Source organism: Talpa europaea (assembly GCF_964194135.1).
Source record: "Talpa europaea genome assembly, chromosome: 14".
NCBI classification, from domain to species: Eukaryota; Metazoa; Chordata; class Mammalia; order Eulipotyphla; family Talpidae; genus Talpa; species Talpa europaea.
In genome coordinates this window covers 79907928-79929926 of record NC_140082.1, presented here as the reverse complement: position 1 = coordinate 79929926, position 21999 = coordinate 79907928, and the positions used below count along the sequence as shown (strand labels likewise).

General features: G+C 55.8%; 1 protein-coding gene across 4 annotated transcripts in view; it reads right to left on the bottom strand.

Annotated features, from left to right (window-relative positions):
- Positions 1–1659: 1659 nt before the first annotated feature.
- Positions 1660–21999, bottom strand: part of APBA2 (amyloid beta precursor protein binding family A member 2) — a gene marked incomplete at its 5' end in the record, with an annotated part of 68287 nt that continues 47947 nt past the window's right edge. For 2 of the 4 annotated variants that reach the window (XM_084253904.1, XM_084253901.1), the window contains 6 exons: positions 1660–1965; positions 4358–4498; positions 11235–11354; positions 12223–12435; positions 13630–13809; positions 17175–17360. In XM_084253904.1, the coding sequence (XP_084110030.1) occupies positions 1894–1965; positions 4358–4498; positions 11235–11354; positions 12223–12435; positions 13630–13809; positions 17175–17360 (912 nt within the window). In that variant the 3' untranslated portion in view covers positions 1660–1893. The remainder of the gene's footprint in view (positions 1966–4357; positions 4499–11234; positions 11355–12222; positions 12436–13629; positions 13810–17174; positions 17361–21999) is intronic. The other 2 variants (XM_084253902.1, XM_084253903.1) reach the window with 1 other exon arrangement.

Genomic DNA, 21999 nt, shown 5'->3' with positions numbered 1-21999 from the left:
AGTGACCAGGGCCCCGGGGGGGTCGGGCTGGGCTCTCGAGCCTTCCCAAGGTGTCTCCCAGTGCATTTCTGGAGCTGCTCAGGCCCTGCCGTTTCTGCAGCCTAAGCCCCTTCCCCCAGCTTTTACTCATGTGACATTTCTTATCACCTGAGAGTGTGGGCTGGTCCTGGCTACTGGCTGCACGCAGGGCCTGGCCAGTAGCTCACAGCAAGTGCATGGATGAGAAGAGAAGGTTCCTACTTGCCCAAGGTCCCCAAGCCTCTGACCAAAGGCCCCCCTTCATCCCTGCCTCCCCCTGCCAGATGACACCAGGACAGGGGTGATGGGAGTGTTGTCACTCCCTGTTACTACCCGTGAAACTGGTAGTAAGGGCCCTGCAGGTAAGAAGTGCTTGGATGGAGGTGGCAGCGTGTGCACACACACGCACACGCGTGCGCGCACACACATATGCACACGCACACACACACACCTGAAGGTCATTTACATTGAAGTCAGGAGAAGCCAAGCCTTCCTCTTCCCTACTTAGCTGGAGCAGGGAAGGCAGGCAGGCCCAGGGGCCTTCACCCTCTCTGACCCTCTAGCCACTGGGTGACTGGAGCGCCCCCCTCTGGCCTCCTTGGGGAAAGCCCAGGAGGTTCCAGCCCAGGAGGATGCAGCCAGCACACAGCATCCAGGCAGAGCTGGGGTGCCCCGTGGAGTGGGTGCAGAGGGGGGCCTTCCCTTCTCGGTTAACAAATCAGCCACACGAACAGCTTTTCATCATGACTTCAGGTTTATTAGAGATATTAGCGAGTCTTCCTAAGGTCGGCTGCATGCAACACACAGGTCACTCCTTGAATACAGTAATCCTAAAGCTTTAGTTACTGCTTGGTAAGGCTTCTTAAGTCACAGTGTATTCTTCAAGGCCCGGGCCAAAAAAAGAGACTTCCAGACAAAATGACGTCAGTTAACATTGATCTCTAATGAACTGAACTAGACTACGTTTTACTTCATCTACACACACTCTAATACTGCTCACGGTGAGGGGGCCTGGCTGGCCAAGTGACTGGGGCTCACCGCAGGCGCCCCCAGCATGGCCGAGGTCCAGTTCACTGGTGTGGGTTCTGTTCATTTGGGGGAGGGGAGCGTGTGTGGATGCATGTGTGTGAAGCTTTGAGCCTGGCTGCTCTCCCTGTGCCCGGGAAGGAGCTAGCAGGCCCGCAGGTGGGGAGGCCCGTGGGGTTGTGCCCAGGTAAGTCCACAGAGACTCCAGGCCAGGAGCAGCAGGTGAGGTCCCGGGTCACCTGGAAACCCTAAAGTCTGAAGAACGGCTTTGTCAAAATAAAAGTCAGAACCGTGATACCCTCTAAAGAAATAGGGAGTTTTGATCTTGCGGCCATCATCCTTTATTTAACTCAGGAACATCTCCTCCCTCGTGAAATACAATCACATGTTCCCAAAGTTTAATTACAAGTCACATCCTGAGAGCTGGGCTGGCGAGGAAGCAGCAGCGGGAGCGGCGCCTCGGGGTGCTGGGGCACCCTCCCCCCGCAGGCCCCCAGGCCCCCGGGCTCCCTGCACAGCCGCTTCCGGAAGCCCCACGTCTGCTCTCCGCGGCTTCGGAGGAACGACACACTCCACACCACACAGAAGTACAAAGAAACACCCTCGTAGTCGCAATGAGAAGAGTTCAAAACGCGGCAAAATACTCGACTGTCTACAAAGACTGGTTCCTGTGACTCTTTTGATAAAGACATACCCCTTTTGGTCCAAAAAAAAAAAAAAGTGGGTGGTGAGGGCACGCCCTTCAGGGAAGCCAGTGTCCTTGGGTGGACTTTGGGGTCAGGGGTCAGCCTGAGTCCGGCCCCCCGCTCCTCTGAGCCCAGGCGGGCTGGGCCGTGCAGGCCGGGCGGCCTAGATGTACAGCGGGGTCTCCTGGCCTGTGAGGAGCCGGAACATGGCGGCAGGCATGGTCTTCATGTGGATCTGTCAATGAGAGACAGGGGCTGAGCCAGCTCCCCTCCCACCTCCCTGCCCTCCCCTCTCCCCAGACACAATCAATGAAAACAAACCCAAACCATGGGAAGCCATGGCTCCCCCCCTCCCCTGACACCCCCACGAGGCCTGACTTAGTCCAGTACCAGCTTTCAGAAGAAGAATGGCCATCATCACCACAGACTGTGATTTAGAAAGTGCTTCCTGGTGCAGACTATTACCTGGACCCCCAATGGGTCTTGAGAGGTTTTACACAAGGTGAGGTGCCAGCTTCCCCTTCCTCAAGCTCACACCTCGGGCCTGGTTTTAACTGTGACTACTGTTTATCTACTGCCTGGGGGCAGGGGAGAGGGGCCTCCAGGCCTCTGCAGGAACTGTTTGGTGAGGAGATAACAGGCGAAGGGGTGCACACAGCTGGGCAACAACCTGGCTGACGGCCAGGGGGTCTCACGGCCAATCCTTTGGCGGCCAGTAAGCAAACAAACCTTTGGGGCCTGGACTCACTCCCTGGCTCCAAGGACACCGGGTACACTGTGAGGCTGACTGTGAGGGCATGCTCCCCGAAGGTACTAGGAGGCAAATAGTAACCCCGGGGATCCCAGACAGGGTGGGCTCTGCTTCTGCCCCCTTCCAGCATTCTGCTCTGGCGGGCCTGCCCAGCATCACGCTGTGCCAGGCCCTGAGTGTGCCATGGCCCCAGGGGTCTGCCCAGCATGGGCAGCGCTAGCCTCAGCCTCCCTGTGCCCAGGGCAGGTGACGAGAAGTGAGCTCCCTGGGGCCACCCTCCCTCAGGCAAGCTGCTCTCACACCCTCCATCTGACCAACCCCAACAGGACGATTTTGCAGATGCGTTCTGGTTTTATCACTCATACTCCCTGCTCACCCCCACCAGAGTCTGTCTGATCAAGATTTTCGCTCCTCCATCTCCCCAGGGGGGCTTGTTCCATCCAAAGAAGCAGCCTGTGTAATTCCTCGATCTGAAACCTGCCCCCAAGGCTCATCAACACCGCAGGTCTTGCCTATCAGTGGCTAATGGAGGACGGGAGAAGCAGGCAGGCAGGCATCTTAATCTCCGGCCCAGGCCCGGGCAAGCGTGAGTCCCACTGAAGAGCCTCACCCACCCCTGCCTGCGAGCCTCTCTGGTGTCAGCTCATCTCAGGTCTGAGAGGCAGAAACGCTTCTTCCAGCTCCCAGCCCAGACTCCCCCCTCACCCCATCTCCATTGATTTCCTCCCAGGTGTGACAGTGATCGTCTCCGTGGGGCAGCATTTCTAAGAATCTACTTAGAAAAATTGGATTTTCCTTTCTTCGAAGCCATTTGTAGAAGGAGGCTAATGGTGCCTCCCTGGCCCCAGTCTCTCCCGAGCACCAGCCATCTGCAACTGCCCAGCCAGGGAATCAGGCCACCCCCAGCCCCGCCAGCTTCACCAAGTGCTGACTCTGCTCACACGCCCCAGGAAAATGTGATCTGAAGCTCCCTCCGGAAATGAGCCCCCACCCACCTGCTCCTGCCAAGCCCCAGAGGCTGCAGAAAAAGAACTTGGGTCCTAGCCCCCACGTGGAGCGCCTCACCTGCAGGTACCTATTTCCAAATCCCCCAGGCTCCCCACAGCCCTCAGAATCAAACCCGAACTCCCCAGCACCGCGCCCTTCACAATGGGCCCCACAGCACACCTCTTCAGCTATCTCAGCTGCCTTCCTATGCTGTCACCGTGCGTCTCCCACCGAGGCCTGCCCGGGGAAAGGCCTCCTTCCAGCGCACTGTGGCACTATCACCGGCTCGAGCATCTTACTTCTTGCCCTGAGTTACCTGTTCACTTGTGAGCTCAAGGAAGGATGTGCCCCCTCCCCATTCTCATGGAGCATCATACAGATGCCCGAAAGAACCAGAAAAGGAGGAAGCTCGGCCCAGAGCATAGGAGACACTGGCCAGCAGGGAGGGGGCAGAGGGTGCTGGCAGGAGTCAGGGCTCTCAGACTGAGCACCATCCAGTTTCAGTGTCGAAAGGGCCGTGCCCAGCTCTGTGCTGTGTGTGTGCTGCTGTTTCAACACGATCGGAAGAGACAGCCCAGCTGCCGTTCTGGCACTCATCCTCGGCAGAGGCCCTCACTGGCTGGGAGACACAGCCCACCCAGCAGGCTCTGCTGATGCCCAGGGTCCCTCCAGGAGGGGTAGCTCCCCTAAGCCAAGGAGGGAGCACGCCTACCTGCAGAGATAAGTTCCCAGCAGGGTCCTGCGCTTCGAGAGGGCAGGTTGTCTGGGTGGGACCACCAAGCTTTCCTGGGCACCTTGCACACCCTCTGGTTCCCAGGGGACCCAGAGGCCCTGGACTCTAGCTTTGGCGCCAGGATAACGATGGGGCAGGGGCTGGGCATGACCATACCTCTCCAACCGAGTTGGACAAAGCTTGGACGATCTTCTCGTGGGCAGTGGCTACCACACTCTGCCCGTTGATCTCGATGATGCGGTGGCCGACACGGACCCCGCCTCGCTCCGCGATGCCCCCTCGCATGAGGCTGCAGATCTAAGCAGACACGTGGGTCAGGTCAGCACACAAGTTCCCGCCACACCCGCCAGGCGCTCACTCCTGTCCCCGAAGATGGGAGAGGAGAAATTAATCATGCGGAGGGAGAAGCCCCACATGACAAAGGCTTTCTATGCATTATGTGATGTGACAAGTGCAGTCTGTGACTCGTGGGCAGGGAGGTTTATGATTTGAAATATATTTTTAAAAATATGTCAAGGGCCTCCCCTGGTGGCGCAGTGGTTGAGTGCTGGGCTGCAAAGCTGCCCGCAGCCTCTGCAGCGCCGGTTCGATCCCCAGCCACTGGGCAAGGGTCCCACATGGCGCGCAGACCTCTCCTGCTGCCCGCTGCTCCCCTCAGCAGTGTACTTCGGTCCTTCTGCCTGCTCTGCTCCCCGCTCTGGCTCTGGTGAATTCTCTCACCCTCCCGCGCTTCTGACTATACCCAGTGCTTGTATAAATAAATCTTTAAAAAAAAAAAATATGTCAAAACCATAGCATGTGGGAGAATCACGGGAACCTCACATCTCCCATGGTGGGAATCTGCCCCCACCCCACCGGTCATCCTGGAGTCTTTGTTCCTGTGTCAGGGTGTGTGGAGTGCTGGTGGTATATACAGTTAGAGCACATTCTGGAAGATTCTCTGACAGTCATCCTCTGCTCCTCTCTCGAGCAAAGTCACTGATTGTACCTCAGGTGGAGGTGATGATCTCCAGTGCTGACAAATGGAGAGTCTGGGGATATACTATAACCCCCAACTTTATGAAATCCATCTGCTTGTCAAATCCCCTAAAGATCAAGGCATTAGAAGGCTGGACATCCAGGCGACCCCAGAGGGCCAGAGGAGAAGTTAAACCAGCTGCACCTGGATGGCTCTGCTGGACCCCTGGGGGCCCGTGCAAGGTATGGGAATGACAGCACCATGACAGGTGGCGTGTTGAAGCCCTGGAGAGGGCAGCATGTGCATGCTCATACCTCACTACCCACACTGCCAACTGAGGGCAGACTCAGGCCCGTGAAACAGCCTGGTCCCTGGGAACGAGGCCTCCTGGGACCAGCCACACCCACCGCTGGAGGGCTCCCCTGTGTGCCCCCAACCCAGCACCTGAACCATGGGGCCCCTCTGCAGTGTGCTTAGACCCCAAGAGCCCCTTCCCCAGCATCATCTCAGCAGTCCTGCCTGAGGGCTGCACACCAGCCATGTTTGAGGATGAGGAAGGTCAGGCCCAGAATCAGGTGGGAAAGGCCCAGGCTGGTAAGGCCCTGACCACCAGTGCCCAGGGGCCACCCCACATCATGTAAAGGGCTCAATGAATTCAGTGGCCTTTGTGCCTCACGCATCCTCAGTCTCAAGTCGTTACTGCACAGCCACTGTCTTGGTGGTTTTTAATGCCACTTTAAGGGAGCCTCACACTTGACAAGGCAGGGAAGCAAGAACCAAGGGTCTAAAGGTGATTCTGGTCGCGGCCCTGACAGGTCGCGGACAGGTCGCAGGCCCACAGGAGGCACAGGTGTGGATGATGGAAGATGCTGGTCCGCCAGGCTTTTTCCTCTCTGGCTGTTCTTTTTCCTTCCACAGGGAGCCGCTCCGGTATCCAGACCATCTTCCATCTTGCCGTGAAGGCCCTCCCGCCTTCAGCAACAGACGCTGAGCATCTGAGCCATTTCTCACTAAACACTGGCGGGCCTGCTCAGTCAGCTGGCCTCTGATTTCCAGGGACCCTGCTGGGGGGCGGGGGACGGGGGCTCTCCCACCTTTCACAGGACCACTCCACCCTGCTGCCCCTCGAGACCTTTTGAAGGCTGAGTCAGCTCACTGGTACTGACCCCAGACTGGTCCTCCAGCCAGTCACAAAACCACAAAACCAGACAGGGTTCCCATGTCACGCGTTTTGTGAGTTTTGCTTTCTCACAAACACAGGCCTTTCTAAACCGGCCACATGCCGGTGGCCCCTGAGTGGCGCCAGAAGCCTCACGGTCCCTCCCTTTCTGGAAGGAAGCACAGGTGCAGACTGCATCACAGCCACAGCCATGCTGCTTGGCCACCTGGACTCCTGCAGCAGAGAGGTCACAGCCCTGGAGCCCAGGCACCCCAGCCAGCCAGGGCTCAGCCCGAGATGGGCAGAGAAAAGAAACCGTGGACCCGTGGCCTCCCTTTTTCAGAAGGGGGAACACCCTGCCAGGCTGCCTAATGCTTTACAAAATCAGTTCCTCCCCCTCCCCAAGTGGTTAAAAGGCACTTTGAGTCCAATGTAACCAGCCCTTTGAAGAGTCTGAGCTGGGGCCTCAGGAAGACCAGGCCAGAGCCCAGGCCAGGCGTCAGGCAGGGCCAGCCTGCTCCTGCAAAGCTGGGACATTCCAGGAAGGTGACTTCTTGAATAAATCCCCAGTGGCAGCTTCCTATAGTTTTGGAGAGCAGACGGTGCTGAGGGAAAGCTATGAGCACCCTTTGGGGGGGGGGCGGTGCTTTCTAGCAAGACATCCCCACAAGGCCCGGGGCCTCAGGGTGCTCTAACTTCATGGGTGCTCTGCTCAGGAGGAGGGAGGTTGTCTCCCAGGAGGAGACTTCTTGATTTCTCAAACTGTGTTGTGGGAAGAGAGAGCAAGGATCCACTTAGTATAGCGTTAACTGGGTCATCCAGGGCCTGTCTGCAAACGGATGCTTTGTACTCTGGGGGTAATGAAGCTGAAAATGGAAAAGCACTTGTGCAAGACCAACTCAGATGTCAGCAAACTTTTCCAGGGACTCGGGGGACTTGGCTGCCTGGCACAGCGTCAGCAAGGGGCACGCAGTCCCTGCAGTGAGAGAGGAGAAACTGATGCTGTCCACCCCAGAGCCATCATCAGGGCTCCATGCGCGTCTGATCACTCTGGGCCCTGTGGACAAACATGTCAGCCCCTGTGTTGCTCCCAATAGCACCAAATCCATACGGGCACTCACCTCCTGACACGTTTGCACCCCAGAAAGCACCTGATGACCGGCAGCTGGTCTCAGGTCCAGCGCCCCCTCTGCAGTTTCCCAGCTGGGAGGCGGAGGGAAACCACTTCACCTTCCCGTGCTCATCCTGGTCTGTGATAACATCAAGCCCCAAGCGGACCGGCCTGGCAGACACTGGCTCCACGGGGACACCCCAGGTTTACGGGAAGAGCTTGCCCAGGCCGTGACCTTCATTTCCTGGTTCCCAGAACTGACAGGCAGATGGACCAGGCGGCCCAGGAGTACTTGAGATGATGAAACTAGACAGGCTGGGAAAGCTGACGTCGCGTCCCCGCGTTCACACGGCCCACCACGGCCGCGAGGGGGCAGCAGCCGGTGAACCACGGACACACCATAAATAAACGGTGTCTGTCTGTCCATACCACGGAATGTCGCTCCACTCAGGGGAAGGAAACCCGGCACGCTGCCCTGGGGATGAGCCTGAGACGTCAGACGAGCCAGGCACAAACGACAGACACTGAGTCCCACTTCTGCGACGTGGGCCTGAGCAGCAGGTTCACAGAGAAGGGAGCTGGGGGGCTAGGGGGCTGGGGAGCTGGGAGGAGGGTGAGGGGAGCTGACGTTGAGTGGGAGTGGGGTTCCTGCTTTGAAGACGCCACAGCTCCAGAGACTGGCTGCAATGCGCTTCGTGCTGTGGACCCTTGGAAATGGCCACGATGGTAAATCTGATGCTAATTTATTTTACCACAATTAAGAAAAATGTCGTAGGAGAGAGTCAAGACTAAAAGGAAAGGCTGGGGGAGGGAGGCAGATGCCACAAGTAATGTAGCTTCTTAACCACACGCGGCTGCCCATGCTGGAGACAGGATGGGGCTGCACAAGCTCCAGAATGAGGCTTGTGGCCAGGTGGGGCACCAGAGGCAAAGGGGCACACGCTCCAAGTGTGCATGCGGGCACACACACACACACACACTCATCTACACATGTGTGTACACATACATAACTGTGTACCCACACACTGACAACCGCAGAGGGTCCCCCTCGCCTCTCACATGGCAGCACCCAGACTTACTCAGAGTGCCCCTGTGCAGGGACAGATTTCATCCAGCTCCTCACCCTCCCTGTCACAGCCTGCCACCGGCCACGGGGCACGTTTCTGTAGCCACCCTGGAAAAACGCAGTTCCTAGGGGCTGACAAATGTCATCTCCTGGCTGCCCACGGTCACTGAAGGTGCTCCCCAGTCACAATCAGCCAGTTCCGAGGACATGGGCCACCCTGTGGCTGACCCAGGCCAGTGGAGCCAAGACTTTAGGTGGGGTCTGGTGAGGAGGTGGCCAGAAGTCTCAGAGAGAGCGCTATTACTGCAGGGAAGAGAGGGCACAAGGGCAGTCACCAGGTCAGCGCCCCTAGGTGAAGCTGGATGGACCAGAAGCTGAGACCCCAACCTGACCACGTTGTAGGGGATGACTCTCCTGTCCTCACAGCAAGCCTTTGACAGAGCAGCCGGTGCCCCAGGCCTCCTGAATCTGCTCTCAGACTCATTCCTTCATGAGGCCTGGCTACTGGGCAGAGCCCCTTGCACTCATGAGCCACTGTGGGTGACAGGCCACAGCCTCGGGCCGTGGGCATGCCCGGTCACAGGCGATAGTGGACAGCTGCTCAGCAGAGGTGCCTCTGATGGCCCCTTGGACAGCCATCCCTACACCCAACACCTGTCCACGGGCTCATGTGCTCAGGGGCAGGCGCAGAGGAGGAGACTGCTTCATGCAGCCGCCAGCATCTCATTTCGAGGTTCCTGGGGAGCTGTATTGTAATAGGATCAAGCTACGCAGATTCATTTACTTCCTCTAAAACCCTCCTTCGTGCTCGCTGCACGAGCTGCATGTACCTGAAAGGAAGCCCCTGACGGCCACCTGAGCCCCCACCTCTCTGCCACCCCCAGTCCCCACCGTGCTGCTCCTCCTTCACAGAAGTGTCCTCAGGACCCCAGCTTTGCACCAGAGCAGGGCCAGGCTGGCCAACTCCTGGGGCTGACACACTGTCCCAAACAGAAGTCCCAAAAGGAGTGCCGACAGCATGGTGGGCCCCTGTGCCTGGATGCAAGTGGGCACAGGTGCCTTTCTCCTCTGCAGAATACGGGCCCAGGTCACCCACCTTGGATGTCTCAGTGTACTTTATGGATTTTCTCAGTGAATTTTCATATCCACCATTTGAGGGGAGCCCAGAAAGGTTAAGTGACTTACCCAGAGTCACACAGCTAAGAAGGTGTGGCCAACACTGGCAAGATGCCCCCCACCCTTTGCCTCTATATCCTGGGCATCTGCTGGACCACTTTCCCCAGACTGTGCTCTGCGGGGTACATGAAAAGTTCCAGCTGGCCAATAGGAAGTGGCAGACACAGTGTCTCTGTCTTTCCTCAACTGCCATCAGACACAGAGCAGTCAGTGGGGCTGGGCCCACAAAAAACAGGTGAGGACCAGTCTGTGTCCCTGAGTGGTTCCATGTAATGAAGTCTCCTCCCATTGGACCATGACTCAACTCTTACTATGTGGCAATTTGGGGACTATTTGTTACAGCAGCAAGTGAGCCCTGACACAACAGGAACAGAAGTCCTGGAGGTCACACCCTTTGACTCTCTTGACTGCTTCACCAGACAGCAACAGGGGAAGTTTTGTCCCATTTGCAGATGCCTTTCTAGAATGTTCTCCCATTGGGATTCCTCTGGGGTGGACACACATTTTCCTCCTCGCCTGATGCCCTTCCTACTCTCATGTCTTCTTCTTTGGCCTTTTAATACTCTCAAAAAGACAGGTGCCCCTCTTCTGTGGTCACTTCCCTGCCCATTGAGAATGCTGCAGGAGGAATAACTAAAGAAATGGAAATCACACTAGTCAAACAGGGTCAAAGATAAGGCAAGAAGGGCCTCCTTGGTGGTGCAGGGGTTAAGTCTCAGCACTATCAAGCTATCACCAGCCACTGTGGCCTGAGTTTGATCCCTGGCCAGGAAGCTGACCCACATGGCACAGCAGACCTCTCCTGTCTCTCCCGCTGCTCCCCTCAGCAGTGTATTAAGTCAGTCTGCCTGTTCTGTTCCCCACTCTGTCTCTGGTGAATCCTCTCACCCTCCACACCTCTGGCCTATACTCGCGTTCTTGTATGCATAAATAAATAAAAATCTTTTAAAGAGAGAGAGAGAGAGAGAGAGAGAGAGAGAGAGCACATGCAAGAATGCTGGACTAAAGAGCTTGACCTGAGAAACAGGTACCATAATTTGGCCAACGCTCACTCAAGCTCAACATCTCCTCTTTCAGGAAGCCCTCCTGCCTCCTCAGTGTCCCCACAAATGGTTCTGAATGGGAGAGTGAATAAATGAATAAATGAATGAAAAATGAGTGAGTGGGTGTCTGCTCCCAGTGGGTCTGATACTGCCTTTGGCTATGTGTGTCCACACGCATGTGGCCAGTTTGTAAACTCCTGTGTGTCCAGTGGCTGAGAAAGTCTCCCTCCTCCTCTCAAAGCAGCTGTTTGCAGAGAAGAGTCAGTGCAGAGACAAGGGTGCCTGAGGAAATGGGGGGCATTCCATGGCCAGGCGCTGGTTCTCCCTCCCTGCCCAGGCTGCTGGTAGCTGGGCTCACTGTCCAGGGTGAGCTATCAGGGCACTATCAGGGCAGCTATCAGGGCAGCTCCAGAGGTAGCAGGGCAGCTCCAGAGGTAGCAGGGGAGGGGAGGGGGGGAGCTACCACCCCAGCTCCCTGTGCCCAGGCCGCCCACACAGAGGGCAGGGATGACAGACTCACGATTCCATTTTGAACACTGAAGCCAAGCTGGTACTTGAGGTCGGGCCGCTTGATGAGGACGGTGGTGACCGGTGGGCAGCTGACAATGTTGAGTTTCACCTGCGTCTGGTTCTTCAGACCCTGCAGGGCACGGGGATGGGAGTCACAGGCCAGTGCAGCCTCGCAGGCCCAGGCTGAGGACCTGACTGCCTCCTGCTGGCCTGAGTGTCCCCGTGTGAGGGGCAAACGCAGTCAGTGAGCCCGCAGCCCAGAAGCCAAGGCCTCAGAGGGTGCATCCAGGCCAATGGAGCCCTCCGGTGCTGCAGACTGAGGCAGCTTCCATATCTGTCTATCAGCCTCAGCACATCAGAGAGATGTTCAGCGGGGCTGGTCGAAGGGCTGGCTCAAGGGGCTTTCTGGCCTGAGGTGTGCCCTTCTAACACTGAGAGAAGGAGGGAGGCATGACCACACAGGCTGTGGAGAGACCGCACACTGTCCCCAGCAGGCAACCAGAGGTGCTGTGGTGCTGAGGCCTCTGGGGTGGCAGGTCTGCTCTTCCTGCCCCAGGCCTCGACCCACCCAGAATGGTCAGATGGGAAGGCCCTGGTCCCTTGTGCTTGTGTCCTTTCTGCCTGAGCCCCTCCAAGGACAGCTCAGCATCCCTGCCAAAGCCGCAGGCTCATGGGCAGAAGGTCAGAGCAGCCACCTGGCTGCCACATCCACAGAGAGTGCCCAGCCCTCCTAGGGCCCCTAGGGCGGAGGACTTTCGTGCAACCCGGGGAATGTCCCAAGTCAATGGGGACAAGTTGGACCCTGCATCTATGCGTCCTCGGCCCTCGCCTGGGGTCAACGTGGCTCAGCATTGGGCAAAGTGAAACCAAAATTGCTCCTGGGCCCTGGAACGGTCTGGGACGTTGCTGGCGTTAGCCTGTGCTTATAGTTTGGGTTGACCTCAGCTTCCTTGTGGGGTTAGGGAGATTAGGAGGAGGGAGGGGTCCTGTGCATCCACCTTGATGATGCCCTGGCAGGTGGCGAGGGGCAGCCCCACCAGGCTGGTGCCATTGATGGACATGATCTGGTCCCCAATGCTCAGCTTTCCCGAGCGGGCGGCTGGGCCACCGTTCATCATGTTGGCCAGGATCACAGTGGGCAGGATGGAGCCCCAGCCCGACTCCACCACCACCACGCCCAGGATCTCGCCCTTGTGCTTCTCCAGCTGCAGCTGCAAAGAAATGGCAGAGTCATAGGGACAACAGCCTTGATCTACTCTGGCTCCCCACTCCTCCTGGGGCCCACCCAACCCCAACTGTCCTGGAGCACACACCACCTCTTCTCCTACACCAATATTAACTCCCTGTCCCCAGCTCGGATCCAGAGTCTTGGCTCCTGCTCCTCCACCCCCCAAGCCCACCAAGGCCAGAGGCATGTTCTCAGACTCCAGGACTCATCCCCTGCCCCCACAAGCTTTGTTCCTATCTAGAAAAGTCCTAGTTTCTCTCCACCTCAAGGGCCACTCTCTCAGAAAGCTGCTTGTTACTAACTCTGCAGGAAGCCTGGGTCATTCATTCATTCAACGATCAATCACACTCACTCACTTAACTAGCAGCAAGGGTCACTCATCATTCATTCATACAGTAGGAGTCAGGGTCATTCATTCATTTGCTCATTCAACCAACAATCAGGATCATTCTTTCACTCATTTAATAGGCAGCCAGGGCAACTCATTCAACAAGTAGTTAGGTTCATTCATTTACTCATTCAAAAGCAGACCAAATCATTCATTCATTCAGCAAGAGTCAGTCATTCTTTCACGCATTTCTTCATTCAACAAACAAGCCAGGCCATTCATTCACCATTTAACAAGTAGCCAAGGTCATCCATGTAACAAGTAGTTAGCATCACGCATTCATTCACAAGTAGAATCATTCATTCATTCACTCATTTATTCAAGAGCAGTCAGAATAGCGGTCCTCCCGGGACTTGCTCCTCTGTCTTCGAACTCTCTAAAGGCCCCTGAGAAGACCCACTGGGCCTGCTGGGCCTGCACTACCCGCAGCTTTGAAACTCCCCCAGGCAGAGCACCAAGTTTCCATCTTCGAGAAGCCTCCTGCATGCTTTTCAGAAACAGCTCCTGGGCGCTGAGTGCCAGCCGAAGATAATAGCAACATTAAAAGGCACATTTTCAAGGTCATTAAGACTGATTCTAATCAGCCTCTTTGCTACAACAGCGCCTCATTTCACACACAAGCGCTCAGCTCCCAAGTGAGAAGGAGATGGATATTCCGGGTGCACCTCCCTGTGCCTGCTGGGGAGACACTGACTGTGGAGAGCCCTATGCAGGAGACCTGAGCTGTGAAGCACCAGGCGCCCCTGGCAGAGGTCAGCCAAGGGAGCTCCTGGAGAGCGGACCGCTCACCTCCTTGCAGTTCTCGGAGTTTGAGAAGTGGATGAGGTCATCATTGTACATCTCCTGGGTGTTGATGATGTCGCTGTACTCCTTCTGGCTCAGGTCTTCGGGGTTGATGCCATTGGCTCTCAGGAACTCCTGGTAGGCCACGCTGAAGGCCTGGCCAATGGACTGGGCGATCAGTTGGGCCTGTGGGGCAGCATGGGGGCATCAGAGACAAGCATGGAGGCACGACTGCATGGGCCCAAGAGGAGGGGCCGCTGCAGGCTTCGTGCAGAACATGCACATCAACCGGGCCCTTGCTGAGATTTATTTATTTATTTACCCCTTTTATTATTATTTTTTAAATTTTATATGTTTTTTACATCATTTTTCATTTTTGCACGATGTATGCATTTTCATCTTGGGTATGTTCCCCATACAATTCCCCCCCACCCCACCCCCCGCTGCTTTGATCCCAACAACTCAAATGCCCAAAAATAGATGACTGGATCAAGAAGATGTGGTACATATACACCATGGAATGTTACTCAGCAATCAGAAAAGATAAACTTATGCCATTTGCAGCAACATGGATGGTGCTGGAAGGGATCATGCTCAGCAAAATAAGCCAGAAAGAAAAAGAAAAATACCGGATGGTCTCACTCATAGCAGGAATTTAGAAAACCTTGCTGAGATTTATAAGTACAAGGGAGCAATTCCGGGCCCTCATCTGGTGAGAGCTGTCCCCCATCACCCCACTGGGAGCCCCAGGGGTGTGAACCTTCCTGCTGTCCTGTACCTGCCAGGGCCCCCACCTGAGCTGCTGAACTCCCAGACATTCCAGAGCAATGCACGGTTTCAAATAGTCTGGGACGACTGTGAATATCATATTTTTGTTGCTGCCACGGGTGACTATAATATTTTCTTTCCACTCATCTTATTCCAAAAATAGATCTGAGGTGCATTCTAGGGGAAGCGTCACAGGGCTGGTGTTGTCGTCCATCCAGCTGAACAGGGAAGGCAGGCAGGGCTCAGCTGCGCTTGTGGGGAGGTGTGGCTGGGCCAAGCTGGGCCACTGAGAAGCAGGGGACTTTGGGGACATCTGCAATGACCCCTCTGTGGATGTTACTGAACCTCTCACATTGCAGAGGCCTGACGTTGCACAATTTCTTGCCAGTGTGCAGTGGGGACAGTGACAGGCGAGACCTACAGACTGGCACCCGAGGTCTGGGAGCTCCAGGGCGCTGGGCCATTTCAGCACACAGCCAGGCTGCAGGAGCCCAGCTCTGCTCTGCCCCCTGCTCCCACCCGCCTACCTCCCCGACTGCCATCAAGGGGGCCTCTGCATGTGCGCCCTCAGCAAACCAAGAAAACAGGTGAGAACCAGGACTTTCACTTAAAGCCTGTATCTCTTTCTCCCTCTGCACCTGGCCTGAGTTAAGTGCTTCACAAAATGGCGAAGCTAGATAATAAAGGCAGAGCAGAGGCAACTTCTGAAATACGAATGGGCTCTAGATGGCATTGCCCTCCCAAATTGGGCCCTGAGCAGTCTACAGGAAGGGCGAGCACGTTTGCTCAACAGGAGCAAGTTCCCACAGCCCGGTTCGGAGCTCGGCTCCACTGCCAGAGGTGCCCGACGCCACCAGGTGGCGCTGCCAGCCTGGACGTGGTGGAGCCGGACCAGCAGGAGCCCAGGGGGTGCTGGTCTGAGAGCAACACCAAGGCTCTGGCCAAAGGTGGGGGTCTGGGCTTCCAAGGGAAAAACGGGCTAACAGCCTCCTGCAGGTGGGCAGGGAAGGGGGGAGCTGCCATGAGCCAGCAGGACTCTGCACCAGCTTCTCACCTATGTGGCTCATCACCCCCAAAGGGCTAAGCTCATTACACAGAAGGGAACCCGAGGCTCAGAGAGGACCACTCCTGACTTTTAGGTTGCCTCCCATTTTCTCCCGGCTGTTTCACTCTGCTTTCACCAGGCCCTCAGAGCTCCCCTTCCCCAGCTGCCCCCCTCGAGGGAGCCACCATCGGGTCCATTCTCTGGGCAACTGCCCTGTGATGCCCTCACACCCTGCCAGGATGGGCCCTTCCCTCCCGCCAAGGGCCACATAGGGCCCCACTCAGTCTGCCTCGTGCTCAGCCTCATCTTTCAACAGGGGATACCGAGGCCAGGGCAGCGCCCACCCACTGGAACCCTCTGTCCACTGCCACCTGCCGTAGCCGCTCCTCACACCCCTCCTGCTCCTTTGACACTCCTGCACCTTCCGCCACTTGGCCTGCTTCTCGCCTGACCTGCCACCATTTACTGCCCTTCTCAAGGGCCCATGTCCCCCACCCGGGTCTTGAAGTCCCCCTCAAGCCCTCAGCCCCACAGAAATGCCCACCGAGGGTCCACAGGCGTCTGGTACGAGTGTGGGCACCAGGGGGCCTGTGTTTACGTTTCCGCTATGGACATGCCACCGCTTCAGAGCAGTTCAGCTGATTTCAGCTTCTCAGCAAAAAGACTGCTGCCCCCCCACCCCCTGCCCCCCGCCACCCTGTCTTCAGACGTGACAATTGGGGACACTTCCCCGTAGACCCAGGTCCCCGAGACACCCTCAAGATCATAAGTGGACAAAAACACTCTTTCTGAGTGTCCTCAGAGCGTCACGGAGAAGAGACTCTGCAAGTGTCATGGAGAAGAGACCATTTTTGTGACTTCTACTCTGGCAGAGCCATAGGAGTGGCCCAGCAGCTGCTCCCGGTGGTCCTGGGTGAGACTGACCACAGGGGGGCAACAGAGAGACACCCCCAAGCTCCCTCCCTCTGCCAGGAGCCATTTTCCCCATTCAGCTGAGAAAGATACTCTCACCCCATTCAAGAAAAAAAGTCAAAAGGTTTCTACAGGCTCTTAGAGAGCCTAGGGCTTTCTAAACTTCAGAATTATTGGTTAAATAACTGTTATGAGGTGAAATGGCCATGAAAAAAAGTAAACTGGCCGGGCCTGTGAAAATACAGGCAACAGAAAAGCCAATCAAGGATGCCTTCATTTTCTGAGAGAAAAAGTTTAAAGGATCTCTTCAGAAAGACAGTCCTCTAGTACAGCTGACTGTGGGCCTCCCTGGTGGCACAGGCGGTTGAGAGCTGCACTGTGAAGCTGTCCGCAGCCTCTGCAGTGCGGGTTCGATCCCGGCCGGCCGGTGAGAATCCCACATGGCACAGCAGACCTCTCCTCGCACCCGCTGCTCCCCTCAGCAGTGTATCTCATCAGTCTGCCTGTTCTGCTCCCCACCCTGTCTCCGGGGAATCCTCTCACCCTCCCGCACCTCTGGCCTATACCCCGGTTCTTGTATAAAAATAAATAAATCTTAAAAAAAACAAGCAGAGCTGACTGTCGTAAAGTATACATTTTTACAGTAGAATATATACATGGACTCAATTATGGACTCAACTGACAGACAGCACCTGAAGAGCTCGCTTCATGACGAGAAATAAAGCGTGCTCATCGTCCCTGCAAACCCGGAGTCTGCGGGAACCCAGAGTGCCCGGCCCTGGAACCTGCGGCCGAGGTGGGGTCTGGGGCCCGTGCCTCTACTTACGTCCTCAGATTCGAACACGTGGCAGATCATTTTATACTGCTTCTTCCCCTCCTGCGCCCCGGGGGTGGTCTCGATGCAATCCTGGGAGGCTGACCGGGGCATGCGGCGCCTGGCCATCAGCACCACGATGTTCCCAATGTCGGCGATGTAGGAGATGGTCCGCAGGGCGTGGTCCATCATGGTTTCCTGGCAGGAGGAGACAGATGGTCCACATCAGGGAACATCATGGGGACAACTCAGCAGGAAACCCTGGCATTCTGGGTTTCTCAGCCTCGACCCTTTGACATTTGTGGGGGGATCACACTTGATAGTGAGAGATTGTCCTGCACACTGTGGGGGGGAGGGGGGTGAGCTGCATCCCAGGCTCCACCCACTCAGTGCCAGGAGCACCTTCCCGAGCCGTGACAACTGAATCTATCTGAAAATATTTCCAGATTATCTCCCGGGGAACTAAGTCGCCCCATGAAGAAGCACGGGTCTAGCAAGCAGAGCATCTGAGGGTGATGATTTACAATCAGGTGAATCTGCCTTCACATCAGCCCCAGCTTCCAAAGGGTGCTGGGGGGGAGCTCAGTCCCTGTGGGAGGAAGAGCAGGAAAGCTGCCATGTGGGAAAGCTCTGACCCTGCTGATCACAGGCTCCAGAAAAGGGTCCCCTCCCTGCAAGGCGTGCTCCCCCACTCAGGTCCAAGCGTGGCCTGGCCCACATGCCCCTGCAGAGCAGAAGAAGGCGGTCAAAGTCAATGTTTCCCACGATAAGTTCTCCCTCAGGGAGCCCAAGCAGCCTGGGTCCCGGTCAGGGGCCACAGGAGGCCGTCGGCTGACACTGAACCAGGGGGTCCCGGCCATTCAGTCCCGCGGCCCCTGCAGGCCCATGATTCTTGATGGCTTTTGTTCTCTGACAGGAATCTCCACCGAGCATCTTGCCCGCGACCCCTAGCCAGGCAGGCTGCACACAAAGGCTCTGAGAAACTAATCAGTTGGTCTTTTATGCCTTTGTTCTCTTTCCACAAAAGAAAATCGGGTGTTTCTGCGACCTCTGAAGCCCTTTTCTTCCTCCCAGAATCCATTTTTTTTTTGCAGTGGATATTGCTCCACATTTGTCATCTCGGGCTGATTTGCCTCCTGGCCAAGGTTGTGGGGGTGCTTTACCCTCCAAAAGCTACTGTTAGTGGTGGGACACTGGAAAGGGAAACTTGGGGTGACTCCAGCTTCTTCTGATCTCCAGAATCATCCCCACGTGTCAGACACATTCTCTCCCCCAATTCCCAGCTCATGGCCGTGGCAGAACCACCTTCCTCTCAGACAGATGCTGGTTACCACATACCTGACTTCAAACTGTGCTGTAAAGCAACAGTACAAAAAAAAAACAAATGCAGAATTGGTGCAAACACAGATACATGGGTCAGTGGGACAGAGTGAAATGCTCAGAAATAAATCCACACACACACCAGCACCTAACCTGCGATAAAGATGCTATGACCGCAACATGGGACAGGACAATCTCATCAACAAAGGGTGCTGGGAATCTGGCCACCCACCCACACGGCATCCTCTCTCCTGCCCTGACTCTCCTCCTCAGCCTCCAGTCCCTCCCATCTGTTCCCATTCTTCTCTGTCAAATTTTTTAAATTTTTTCAGTCAAACCAATTTCCTGCCCTACCTCTCTTTAAGTGTATCCCAGACAGTACCCAGAACAAGCTGACAAATGGCCTGAGAAGCCACCGAACCCTCAGCCAGGCCAGATCGCGACTTCTAGAGCCTTCCTGACCCACCTTCCCAGCCCTTGTTCTCCTCACTTCTGCTCTAGTCCAACTCCGAGGGCGACCACAGGCCATGCACATCAGTGCTTGGTTAGTTTATTTTTAGGGAGTGACATCCCACCCCACCCACCTCCACGAATCCACCTTCCCTCTCCCGCAGGCCGGCCCCGGGTTCCAGGTGGTTCCGACGGGAACCTGGTCACGCTACATCAGGCTGCCAGCATTTCTCCCGAGAGGGCAGGGAGTCAGGTGTGTCTCTTCTACCCAGCTAGAGAGTGGGGACCTCGGTCACGGGCCACATACTCTCCTCCCAGCAGCCCTGACACCCCGCAACTTGGCAGGGGCTCAGAATTGGCCAGGAAGTCGGAGAAATGGCTTCTGCACCAACCAGCTGTTCCCCAGCAAGACAAGTCAGTATCGTTTCCATCAAGGAACGAGAGCACAGCAGATTCACTTCCCAACGGGGAGCACGCACACCCCGAGATCTCCCCTCCCACCCTAGACCTGTCATCCCTCTCTGTGTGAGGGGGTCATGCTCAGCTCACACAGCTGATGGGGGGAGCAGCCCGGCAGCGGGGAGGGGTGAGCAGACTGACATGGTGGCCTCTCCTGAAGGAAGACCCCACTCCCCAAACCCCTGACAACCCACCCGGGCCCCGGGAACCCCGCTGTGTGATGCACGAAGGCTGGGAGGGAAGGAAATGAAGAACAAAGAGAGACAAAGACTCGCAGCAGCGACCCCGCCAGCAGCCCAGCTGCCAGATGCCAAGTGGAGAGAGAGCCTTCAGCGCTGCTCAGAACCAGGCCGCCAAGGGGCCGGGACCAGGGTAAAAAAAGACAAAGGAAAAAGGGCTTCTACTGTGGCCACAGGAAGGACCTTGACCTCGGTGCATCCCCTGGAGGCTGCTCACAGAACTCCAACTCGTCTCGCGCTGCCTGGACATCAGGACTAGGATGCTATCCACGTCCTGCCCCTTCTCGGCCTGGCTCAGTTTGCAGACCTCACAGCAGTGTACCTGGACCCCAGCATTCTCTGCCTTCTGCGCTATGCCTGGTGCCCTCAAACCCTAGGGAGCATCCTGTCCAGCTCAGATTCAAATTAGTACTAGCAGGTCTCTGGGGGTGGCCTGAGCAGAATGAAAACCTGGGGTGTCCTGCTCTGTGATTCCAGAATATTCCTGTCTACAGAGCCTGGTGGGCCATGGGGACCTCCAGCAGCTACAAGGGTAGGCGTTCATAGCCCCTAGGGTGGCACTTGTAGGGGGATGGTTCAGCCAGCCCTCAGCGATGTGCAGGGACAAAAAATGGCAGAGAAGGACAAGAGGAGAGGAACCCTTTGCTTCCCAAGTGGCAGAAGAAGCCCCTCCTGGAGGAGACGGGAAGATGCCCTGGAAGTCCATGGTCATAGCCTGGACTCTGGGGGAGGGCATGGGCCCCGACATCAAGAAGCAGAGCTGTCCAGTAATTCCTGTGTGCGGTGTGAGGCAGTGGTCTGGCTTCATTTTCCTATGGCTGCCCAGCATCCCCGCACCATTTGCTGAAGAGACTCTTTCTTCACTGGTTGCTCTTGCCTACTCTGTCAGAAATTGACTTTCTATGTATGCATGGGTTTATTTCTGGGCCCTCAATTCTATTCCATCGTCCGGGCGCTTGTTTTTATTCCGATGCCATAGTGTTTTGATTACTGTCACTTTGTAATGTAGATGTCAGGGAGCATGAGGCCCCTTTCTTCTTCTTCTTAGTTCTCAGGATCAGTGGGTTCTTTGGGGTCTTCTGTAGTCCCAGACAGAGTTTAGTTTGTTTTTCTATTTCTTTGAAAACTGCCATGCAATTTTGATAGGGATGGCACTGAACCTGTGTATTACTTTGGCCATTGGCCATTTTAACAAGGTTTGTTCTTCTGATCCATGAGCACACAGTCTCTTCCCATTTCTTTGTATTATTGTCTCTTTCTTTGTAAATTGGCTTATAGCTTCCAGTGTCTAGGTCTTTCACTGCCTTTGTTACATTTATTCCCAGTATCTTATAGTTTTTAACAAAAAAAGAAAGCAATCAAGCAGGGCCGCAGGGAGAGTGCGATCAAAGAGCTGATGGCACAGTTAAAATTCTGGGGTGGCCCTGCCGGCGTGGGATTGGGGTCCTGCCCCTGCCTCCATGGGGTGGGCAGCAGCCCCATTGTGACGTGAATGTGACACTTTCGGCCGGCACAACAAGGAAATCCACCCCAGCTAAGGGGTCTATCTTGAGACAGCCAATAAAAGGACATTGCAACCTCAGGCTTTGTCCACTTTCGGGAACAGCCCCCTTGTTCTGATTATGACTTTCACTTTCACAGGCCCCATTTTCTATGGTCAGCTGAGGACAAGACTGGTTGCCTGGCTTCCAACGATGTTGTCCAGTTCTGTTCATCGTGATGACACCCCAGTACCCACAGTATCCAGGTGTTGACTGTGCCATTCCCACTACGAGGAACCAAGGTGACTAAAAAATAGCTTATTCCAGGCCTGGATCAGGGGACTGCAAGCAGAGTCCAGAACACCATATGTCTCAGGAAGCGAGGGCACATTCAAAGACTAAAAGGACAGCATCCAAGTGATACAGGACCCAGTGTGAAGGTCACTGGCTAAACCTCGGACAGTTTGAGCACCAAAAAGAACAACTGGTAATAGATTATAACATAAATTGAAAAAAAAGAAGAAGTCGTGATTCCACAGTGGCAAGACAGAGAGAAACTAAAGCTCTTCATTATAGAAGAATTCAGATAATGAAAGTAGAACACGTGAGATAATTAGAAAATCGCCATTTTGCACTTAAGCCAACTCAGGCAAGATTACCACTGCATGCGAACACCACCAGCCACGGCATGGTGGGGAAGAGGACACCCACATATCCACAGAGTCCCATAGGTTACTTGCCAAAGACACGAAGCTAAGGGGCCTGTACACAGGCATCTGGCCGCCTCATCCAGCCCCAGCGTGAGTGGGGCCCTTCCGCTTACCTCACAGGCAGCAGCACTGCCTGGTTCCCAGGACCCCTGCCCCCCCTCACTGCCCCTGGCCTCCC